The following is a 10884-nucleotide window of genomic DNA, read 5'->3' as shown; positions in this document are numbered from 1 at the left end:
ATGGGTCTTTGGGGAAAGAGGTGGGGCAGGGGTAGTGCCTTGGGGGAAGAGGCGAAGCACAGTGTGGGGTCTCAGGGGTTCAGTTACCAGCAATTAGAAAGGTTTCAGAGTGGTAGCCGTGTTAGTCTGTATCAGCAAAAAGAACAGGAGTAATTGTGGCACCTTAGAGATGAACAAATTTATTTGAGCATAAGCTTTCATGGGCTACAGCCTGCTTCATCAGATGCATGCAGTGGAAAATACAGTGGGCAGATAGATAGATAGATAGATAGATAGATAGATAGATAGATAGATAGATAGATAGATAGATAGATAGATATACAGAGAACATGAAAAATTGGGGTTGCCATACCAACTCTAATGAGACTAATCGATTAAGGTGGGCTATTATCAGCAGGAGAAAAAAAAACTTTTGTAGTAATCATCAGGATGGCCCATTTCAAACAGTTGACAAGAAGGTCTGAGTAACAGTATGGGAAAATTAGCATGAGGAAATAGTTTTTAGTTTGTGTAACGACTCATCCACTCCCAGTCTTTATTTAAGCTTAATTTAATGGTGTCCAGTTTGCAAATTAATTCCAGTTCTGCAGTTTCTCATTGCAGTCTGTTTCTGAAGATTTTTTTGTTGAATAATTGTGACTTTTAGGTCTGTAATTGAGTGTCCAGAGAGGTTGAAGTGTTCCCCGACTAATTTTTGCATGTTATAATTCTTGACTTCTGATTTGTGTCCATTTATTCTTTTGTGTAGAGACTGTCCGGTTTGGCCAATGTACATGGCAGAGGGGCATTGCTGGCATTATTAAATTAGCATGGGGCACTATATCCCCGTCATAAATATAAAGGGAAGGGTAAACACGAAGCTAGGATAACCTCGTTGGCACCTGACCAAAATGACCAATGAGTAGACAAGATACTTTCAAAGCTGGAGTGGGGGGAGAAACAAAGGGTCTGTCTGTGTGATGCTTTTGCCGGGGACAGAACAGGAATGGAGTCTTAGAACTTAGTAAGTAATCTAGCTAGAGATGCAGTAGATTCTGTGTTCTTTAAATGGCTGAGAAAATAAGCTGTGCTGAATGGAATGGATATTCCTGTCTGTGTGTCTTTTTGTAACTTAAGGTTTTGCCTAGAGGGATTCTCTATGTTTTTAATCTAATTACCCTGTAAGGTATTTACCATCCTGATTTTACAGAGGTGATTCTTTTACTTTTTCTTCTATTAAAATTCTTAAAATTTAATTTAAAAGAACCGATTGCTTTTTTATTGTTCTTAAGATCCAAGGGTTTGGGTCTGTGTTCACCTATGCAAATTGCTGAGGATTTTTATCAAGCCTTCTCCAGGGAAGGGGGTGTAGGGTTTGAGGAGGATTTTGGGGGGGAAAGATGTTTCCAAATGGGCTCTTTCCCAGTTATATATCTGTTAGACGCTTAGTGGTGGCAGCAATAAAGACCAAGAGAGCCAGAGCACCAGGAGAAAACTTTAGGTTACTTTATGAGTAAAGAGCCTTAGAACCCTGTCCCGGATCTGTTTGGTCCTCACCCCGTAGATGATGGGGTTTAGAATGGGGGGCACCAGAAGGTACATATTGGCCATGAGAATGTGGAAATACAGGGGCACATTGTGGCCAAACCGGTGCGTGAGGAAGGAGAAGAGAGCTGGGATGTAAGAGGCTAAGATGACACAGAGGTGGGAGCCACAGGTCCCAAAAGTCTTGAGTCGGGCGTCCTTTCTGGAGAGGCTGAAGATGGCCCTGAGGATCTGGGTATAGGACAAGGTGATAAAAAACACATCCAGACCTGTCAACAAGAATGCCATAGAGAGGCCATAGTAACTACTGACATGGATGTCAGTGCAGGCCAGTTTCACCACGGCTATGTGCTCACAGTACGTGTGGGGGACAATGTTGGTTCTGCAATATGGCCACTGTCTGGCCATGAAGGGATAGGGCAGTATGAGTATGCAACCACGCAGCAGCACGGCCAGGCCAATCTTAGCCACCACAGTGTTTGTCAGGATGCTGGAATGTCTCAGGGGATGGCAGATGGCCACGTAGCGATCCAAAGCCATGGCCACAAAGATCCCAGACCCCACCACTGAGAAGCAGTGAATGAAGTACATCTGGGTGAGGCAGGCACTGAAATCAATCTCCCTGGAATTGAACCAGAAGATGCTCAGCATTTTAGGCAGGGTGGATGTGGACAGAACCAGGTCGGTGACAGCCAGCATGCAGAGGAAATAGAACATGGGCCCATGGAGGCTCGGCTCCCTCTTCACGATGAACAGGATGGTGAAGTTCCCCAAGACAGCTATGACGTAAATGGTGCAGAAGGGGATGGAGATCCAGGCATGGGCTGCTTCCAGCCCAGGAATACCCAGCAGGATGAAGGTGGAGGGGTTGGTGAAATCGGTTTTGTTGGAATCTGACATGGAATAATGGAGAAGGTGTTCAACTCTGAGGCAGAACGGTATCTCCTGCATGTACCATATGTTCCCCTGACTTCCTGTGTGTGCCCAGGGTCCAGGGTGATGGTCGCAGGACAAATGCCTGGGTGGAGAGAGAATGTTAATATGAGAGACTACATGCACTACTGGGGGCTGTTCTCATGGGGGAAGCAGATTGGTGGCTCTTCAGAAACTGAAAAATGACATTTTCATTATTCAGATAAATGAATTATGAACAACTGACCTTACTAAGGCCAATTCTATTTTTATGGTGCTTCACGCATCAATAATTCCTACACATCTGGGACTGTTTAGTTTAGAGAAGAGAGAAAGAAGGGAGCATAAGATGGAGGAGAACAAATAAAAGAATGCAACTGATTACATTCAAATGGAGAAACAGAGAACAGCTGCTAACCAGTAATATCTATAGACACTTAGTGATTCAAGCGAGCTAATTCCCCTAAGCAGAGGCAAATTATCAGCAAAACTGATTGGGGGAAAATTTTAGACAGGAAAATGGGAATTAAAATTGGGAGTTATTCATTATTAGATAGCGAAAAAGCCACAATTCCACAGTCAAGAATGTGGATGATTTTGGCTCAAAGCCCAGTTCAGTGGCAAAGTGAAGGCAGCAATTAGGGAGGAAATAGCAGTATATCACAAATGGGGAAAGGGAATATAGCTATCAAGTAATACAAATTGGAAGTTTTGAACATTGATAAGGGACATAAAAGACATCAGGGTAAATCCATGCTTGGCAGGCCTAAGGATCACAAAAAGGAGGTAATTTAAGTATATTAAGAACAAAAGAAATCCTAGAAAAGGTTTGTGCCAGTTCCTAGAGGGAGGAAGGAAACTTGTTAATGTTGTAGAAAAGGTAGATGTGTTGATGAAATATTTTTCTTCAGCATTTGGAAAGAAGCATGTTGAGGTACTCCTATCACATGAGGTGATGGAATAGTCTACAGTCCATTAGCTGCCAAGGAGGATGTTAAACAGCCTCGACAGTAGAACCTTGTAGTTACAAACACCAGAGTCATGAATCGACGGATCAATCACACATCTCATTCAGAAGTAGAAGTAGGCAATCAGGCAGCAACAAAGACAAAAAAAAGGCAAATACAGGACAGTTCTGTGTTAAACATAAAATATTAAAAAAAAAGGGAAAGTTTAAAAAAATGATATGACAAGGTTAGGAAACACTGGAAAAGCTGGTCTGGAATTTGTTCAAAAAAGGTCTAGGAATATAATTAATGCCAGTCAACAATATGATTTATGGAAAGAGGTCTTGTTAAATAAACACTGAGAACCGTGCAGTTGTAATAGACTCTGATTTCTCTAAGGCGTTTGATTTAGTAGGGAAAACATTCAGATAATAAAAGAACACTATTCAATATGAGTAGGGCATAGGTAAAATGGACTAAAAACTGGCTAACTGATCGATGTCTGAAAGCAGTTGTCAATGGGCCATTGTCAGCGAATGGGAGTGTTTCTAGTGGGGTTCGGCAGGGATCAGTTCTAGGTCTGATGCTATTCAGTATTTTCATCAATGATGCGGAAGGAAATAGAAAATCACTGCAGATAAAATTTGTGGACTACCAAAAGACTGGCGGAGTGGTTACAATGAGGAGGTGAGGGCTGGCATTCAGATTGATCTGGAGCATTTGGTGAGCTAGGCCCATGCAAACAAAATGTTTTAATATAATCAAATGCAAAGTTATCCCCTCTGAACAGGCAAATGCAGACCCAACCTACAGACTAGAGCACTGTATCATGGAACGTAGGTACCCACGAAAGGATTTAGGGGTTATTGTGGACACTCAACTCATCGTGAGCTCCCACTGAAATGATGTGGCCAAAAGGGCTGATTCGATCCTTGGATGCATAAGCAGGGAAGTGGTAAGTTGGAGCAGGGGGAGGATTTTACTTCTGCACATGGCACTGGTGAAACCGACTGCATCCAGTTCTGGGGTCCACATTTTAAAAAGGATGTAGAAAAATTGGAAAGGGTGTGGAAAAGAGCCACAAAATGATTGGAGACTGGACAAAATGCCTGACAGAGAGAGACTTAAAGAGCCATTCTTATGTACTGATGTTATCAAAAAGATGATCAAGAGGAGACTTTCACAAGGAGAAAACCGTGAGTAATAACAGGCTCTGTAATCTAGCGGAGAAAGGCAGAGCAAGACCCAATAGCTGGAAGTTGAAGCCAGACAAATTCCGGTTGGAAATAAGGGGCAAAGGTTTAGTAGTGATGCTGGTCAACCTTTGGCACAAACTGCAAAGGGAAGTGGTGGATTCTCCAACTCCTCATGTCTGCAGAGCTGCCGTAGCACTTCAGTGTAGACACTACTTACACTGACAGCAGGGGTTCTCCCATCAGCATAGGTAATCCACCTCCCCGAGAGGTGGTAGCTAGGTCGATGGATTCTGTCAACCTCATGCTGTCTACACCAGGTTAAGGTTGATACAGCGACATCTCTCTGGGGTGTGGATTTTTTTGTATTGCAAAAAAGCAAATGCAGTTTTGTGTTTCATTAACAGAGGCATAGGATGCAGTGCTGCTTAGGCCACAACTGGAATCTTGTGTCCAGTTCTGGGCACCACATTTCAGGAAAGATGTGGACAAATTGGAGAAAGTCCAGGGAAGAGCAACAAAAATTATTAAAGGTTTAAAAACATGACCTATGAGGGAAGATTGAAAAAACTGGGTTTGTGTAGTCTGGAAAAGAGAGGTCTGAATGGGGACATGATCACAGTTTTCAAGTACATAAAAGGTTGTTACAAGCAGGAGGGAGAAGAATTGTTTTTCTTAACCTCTGAGGACAGGATGAGAAGCAATGGGCTTAAATTGCAGCAAGGGAGGTTTAGGTTGGACATTAGGAAAAACTGTCCGGGTGGTTAAGCACTGGAATAAATTGCCCAGGGAGGTTGTGAAATCTTGGAGATTTTTAAGAGCAGGTTAGACAAACACCTGTCAGGGACAGTCTGGATAATGTCCTCTCATGAGTGCAGGGGACTGAACTAGATGACCTCTCAACTTCCTCTGGTCCTATACGGCTGTGATTCTGTGCCTTCTACGCACTCCCCTCCTGCCTGGCTGACATTTCGAGGTTCCTTCCAGTCCTATGATGCTATGATTCTATGCACTATAAGGTGGGTAGAAAGCTGGCTAGATTGTCGGGCTCAACGGGTAGTGATCAATGGCTCCATGTCTAGTTGGCAGCCGGTGTCAAGTGGAGTGCCCCAGGGGTCGGTCCTGGGGCCGGTTTTGTTCAATATCTTCATAAATGATCTGGAGGATGGTGTGGATTGCACTCTCAGCAAATTTGCGGATGATACTAAACTGGGAGGAGTGGTAGATACACTGGAGGGGAGGGATAGGATACAGAAGGACCTAGACAAATTGGAGGATTGGGCCAAAAGAAATCTGATGAGGTTCAATAAGGATAAGTGCAGGGTCCTGCACTTAGGACGGAAGAACCCAATGCACAGCTACAGACTAGGGACCGAATGGCTAGGCAGCAGTTCTGCGGAAAAGGACCTAGGGGTGACAGTGGACGAGAAGCTGGATATGAGTCAGCAGTGTGCCCTTGTTGCCAAGAAGGCCAATGGCATTTTGGGATGTATAAGTAGGGGCATAGCGAGCAGATCGAGGGACGTGATCGTTCCCCTCTATTCGACATTGGTGAGGCCTCATCTGGAGTACTGTGTCCAGTTTTGGGCCCCACACTGCAAGAAGGATGTGGATAAATTGGAGAAAGTCCAGCGAAGGGCAACAAAAATGATTAGGGGTCTGGAACACATGACTTATGAGGAGAGGCTGAGGGAGCTGGGATTGTTTAGCCTGCAGAAGAGAAGAATGAGGGGGGATTTGATAGCTGCTTTCAACTACCTGAAAGGGGGGTCCAAAGAGGATGGCTCTAGACTGTTCTCAATGGTAGCAGATGACAGAACGAGGAGTAATGGTCTCAAGTTGCAGTGGGGGAGGTTTAGATTGGATATTAGGAAAAACTTTTTCACTAAGAGGGTGGTGAAACCCTGGAATGCGTTACCTAGGGAGGTGGTAGAATCTCCTTCCTTAGAGGTTTTTAAGGTCAGGCTTGACAAAGCCCTGGCTGGGATGATTTAACTGGGAATTGGTCCTGCTTTGAGCAGGGGGTTGGACTAGATGATCTTCTGGGGTCCCTTCCAACCCTGATATTCTATGATTCTATGATTCTATGCCTTGGCCATGTTGAAAAATTCTTAGAATTGTTCCTCAGCCCTAACACCTCCTTACTTTCCAGCAGATAAAAGTCAGGTAACGGCCCCCTTCCCTCCCACCCCCCACCCCCTCCGTTAGCAGTCAGAGCACTGAAATGCAAGAGGAGGACGTGACAGGCTCTGTGCATTATCACACAGCTGGCTCCTGAGGTCTTTGCTCAGTTCTCACTCCAAGGGGAGTTTTGCCTCAGTGGGACCTAAGCAAATCACGGGCGACAGACTCAGAATTTGGCCTTGTCTTGTCCACCTACTAACACCTTTCATCCTGAAGGATCCCCTGTGCCACTCAAATGCAGCCACCTTGAGGCTGGAGGCCATCAGTTGGAGTGGGCAGGGGTTGCACAGAAAAGAAGGACATTTCAGCCAGTAATACTGGAGCAAACCCATCCCCTGTGGCAAGGGCCCTGGGATGTTTACTGGCTGTGCTGAGCAGAAAGGACCCCAGTCCCATTCTCTGTCCCATCATGCCCATGTTGCACTGGGTTTGTTGAGCAGGTGAGCTCCTCCGCAAGAGATGGTACCTGTGAATCCTGAGATGGAAGCCACTTCCCTGGGAATCTCCCTCTGGCAGTTGTGTCCCACACCTCTCTCACCCCAGCATCTCCAGCAACATCCCATGCCAAGAACTGACATGGGTGTGCCGCATTTATAATATAGCTCTGTGCAATCCCAGTGGAGTTTGCTCAGTGTCTACTGGAGAAACAGCATCTGGATGTAAACAGGCTGGAGACAGGCCTGTCTGCGCTTCTGTACTATTTATTCAGCTTTAGGAATAAACAGTAATTAAGGGACCTACCCAAAGGGAGATGAGAACTCTTGGGCTCTGCACCGAGTGACAGAGGAATTGGCTGCCCTGTGCATTTGTGTATATTTAAAAATTATAGTCAATTAGGAAGAAAACTAGGGATAATGTCAAGATCTCCATAGGGTCAGATACCCTGTAAATGCCCAGGATTTACTAGACAGACAGAACTAGACAAAGATGACTGAATAGAAAAATGAACGCCTCCATTGAAGGATCTTCAAAACACCTAGCAAAGGAAAGTCACTATGAACAGATCCCCATTACACAGATAGGTAAACTGAGGCACGGTAAAATATGAATTGGCCAATGTCACACAGAGACTGAATGCCAGGATGACACACAGAACCCAGGAGTCTGGACTTCCCTGCCGTAATCACAGTCTTTCTGTCATGCCAAGAGGGAAATGGACTCCAGCTCTGACAGGGCCTGTGTGTTGGGTGGGATGCAGAGGAAAGTCTGGAAGAGGGAGCCTTCACCATCTTCCCAAGGTGAGTCTGAGGTTTTCAGAACTAGCTGGGGTTTGTGAGCTCCCCACTCCTGTGAGGTGTGAACTCCGGGACTCCACTTCCGCTCCCACTCAGAAACCTGCCAATGCATCACAGTCACTGGGTCGCTTCAGGGGAGCAGATTTAGTAAACGCAACACCACAGATTGTTCCTGTGAATAGAGGGCAGCCGTGGGCCTGTCCTGGGGACAGAGGCCCCGCCCTCCCCACACACCTAGCCTGGAACAAGGGGGACCCTACAGGCAGGCTAGAGACTGGATTAGTGTTTGCATTGGATTTGTTCTCTCCCTCTTGGTTCATTTCCTCCCAGTGTCTCCCAGGTGGGATTGAAATCTAATGTTCCAGGCTGAGTCAGACTTTCCAGAACTGCCCTGCTGGAGGGTGCTTGGCTTCCCACAGCTGCACTCTCTGCCTGCTCTTCTGGCTAATCAGGGGTATTTCTCTGGTGCGGAGCATCTGGGTGTTTAAGCCCTGGAACGAGACTGACCGAATTCTCCTGTCCGAGCCCAACAGGGGCCCCATGTCCACCTGTATTCAAGTTACAAACACTCAGTAGCTCGCAAGCACGGTTTGACCTTCGTCTGTAGCTAAAGGTAAAGGGGGGGAGGGGCTAGGTCCTGATTTGTCTGGATTATTGTGTTTACAATTTATTATTATCTGAACTGTGGTAGCCTCCAGAGGCCCCGCTGCAGTTCATGGTCCTTTGTGCTGGACCCTTTGCAAACACAGAAGAAGAAACAGCCCAAAGGAGCTTAGAAATCAAATCAAGACAAGCCACAGTTACCGTGTAACAAACCAGAAAGGGGCCAGGTGGGGACATGGGGGAGTAACAGCGCTAAGAAATGCGTGATTACTGGGTGAGAGAGAGACAGCTGAAATGCACAGCCCTGCCCTGGCTGTTAGAAGTATGCCCGTGGGGGTTACGATCCCCCTCCCAGTCTGGGCTGCAAGGCCTCTTGGTCTGAGGGTGTCTCCCTGTGCGGGCTCTCTGCCCACGTCCCCCTTGCTCTCCCCAGCTGCTCACTGCAGCCGGCTCCAGACAGCCCCAGCTCGACCTCCAGCCCCAGCTCCAGGCCCAACTCCAGCCTCCCGGTCCCAGCCCCGAGCTCCAGCTCCTAGCTCCAGCCCCACCTCCCATTGCCCCGGGGCCTGTCAGTCTCAGGGGTCTGGTTTCCATCGACCCTCCCCTTTCCTTTTGGTACTGGGAGATAGCCAATGAAAAATCATCACTAAATTTAATCATTTTTGTTGTTCTTTTCTGAATCTTTTCCAATTACAATATCTTTTTGAGATGGGGCAACCACATCTGTGCACAGTATTCTAGATGTGGGCGTACCCTGGACTTATATAGAGGCAATATGATATTTTCTGTCATATTATCTCTCCCTTTCCTGGTGATTCCCAACATTCTGTTTGATTTTTGACTCCCAGTGCACCCTGAGTGGATATTTTCAGAGAACTATCCACAGTGTCTCCAAGATCTCTTTCTTGAGTGGTAACAGCTAATTCAGATCCCATCATTTAATATGTTTCAGAGGGGTAGCCATGTTAGTCCATTTCAGCAAAAACAACGAGGAGTCTTGTGGCACCTGAAAGACCAGAAAGCTTATGCTCTAATAAATTTGATAGTTTTTAAAGTACCTCCTCACAAGACTCCTCATCATTTTATATGTATAGTTGGGATTATGTTTTCCAATATTCGTTAATTTGCATTTATCAACATTAAATTTCATCTGCCATTTTGTTGTCCAGTCACCCAGTTTTGAGAGATCCTTTTGTAACTCTTTGCAGTCTGCCTGGGACTTAACTATCTTGAGTAGTTTTGTATCATCTGCAAATTTTGCCACCTCACTGTTTCCCCTTTTTCCAGATCATTTATGAATATATTGAATAGGACTGGCTCCAGTACAGACCCCTGGGGGACACCACTATTTACCTCTCTCCATTCTGAAAACTGACCATTTATACCTATCCTTTGTTTCCTATCTTTTAACCAGTTACCAGTCCATGAGATGACCTTCCCTTTTATCCCGTGACTGCTTACTTTGCTTAAGAGCCGTTGGTGAGGGACCTTGTCATAAGCTTCCTGAAAATCTAAGTACACTATATCCACTGGATCTCCCTCATCCACATGCTCGTTGACCCCCTCAGAGAATTCTTGTAGATTGGTGAGGCATGATTTCCCTTTGCAAAAACCATGTTGAGTCTTCTCCAACAAATTATGTTCATCTCTGTGTCTGACAATTTTCTTCTTTACCATAGTTCCAACCAGTTTGCCCAATACTGAAGTCAGGCTTACTGCCCTGTAATTGCCGGGATCACCTCTGGAGCCCTTTTTAAAAATAGGTATCTTATTAGTTATCCTTCAGTAGCTGATTTAAATGATCGGTTACAGACCACAGTCAGTAGTTCTGCAATTTCACATTTGAGTTCCTTCAGATCTCTTGGGTGAATCCCATCGGGTCCTGGTGACTTATTACTGTTTAGTTTATCAATTTGTTCCCAAACCTTCTCTAATGACACTTCAATCTGGGACAGTTCCGCAGATTTGTCACCTAAAAAGAATGGCTCAGGTTTGGGAATCTCCCTCATATCCTCAGCCATAAAGATCGATGCAAAGAATTCATTTAGTTTCTCCGCAGTGGCCTTATCACCCTTCAGTGCTCCTTTAGCACCTCAATTGTCCAGTGGCCCCATGGGTTGTTTACCCGGCTTCCTGCTTCCGATGTACTTAAAAAAATTGCTATTACTTTTTGAGCTGTTCTTCCAATTCTTTTTTGGCCTTCCTACTTGTGTTTTTACACTTCACTTGCCAAAGTTTGTGCTCCTTTCTATTTTCTTCACTAGGATTTAAAGTCCACTTTTTAAA

The 10884-nt window shown here is 45.4% G+C and overlaps 1 protein-coding gene across 2 annotated transcripts; it reads right to left on the bottom strand.

The window, feature by feature from the left end:
- Positions 1-1476: 1476 nt before the first annotated feature.
- LOC140911843 (olfactory receptor 52R1-like) lies at positions 1477-10214 on the bottom strand. Of its 2 annotated transcripts, XM_073345929.1 has the most exons (2): positions 10184-10214; positions 1477-2393 (listed from the first exon to the last, which is right to left on the bottom strand). In XM_073345929.1, exons 1-2 carry the CDS (start codon positions 10212-10214, stop codon positions 1477-1479), a joined length of 948 nt encoding a protein of 315 aa, XP_073202030.1. The 2 variants fall into 2 exon arrangements, with proteins under 2 accessions (XP_073202030.1, XP_073201930.1); XM_073345829.1 differs by lacking the exon at positions 10184-10214 and having other exon boundaries at positions 1477-2475.
- Positions 10215-10884: the final 670 nt, after the last annotated feature.

Source organism: Lepidochelys kempii, chromosome 1 (assembly GCF_965140265.1).
Source record: "Lepidochelys kempii isolate rLepKem1 chromosome 1, rLepKem1.hap2, whole genome shotgun sequence".
In the NCBI taxonomy this organism is placed as follows: Eukaryota; Metazoa; Chordata; order Testudines; family Cheloniidae; genus Lepidochelys; species Lepidochelys kempii.
This window is presented reverse-complemented; position numbering and strand designations above follow the sequence as displayed.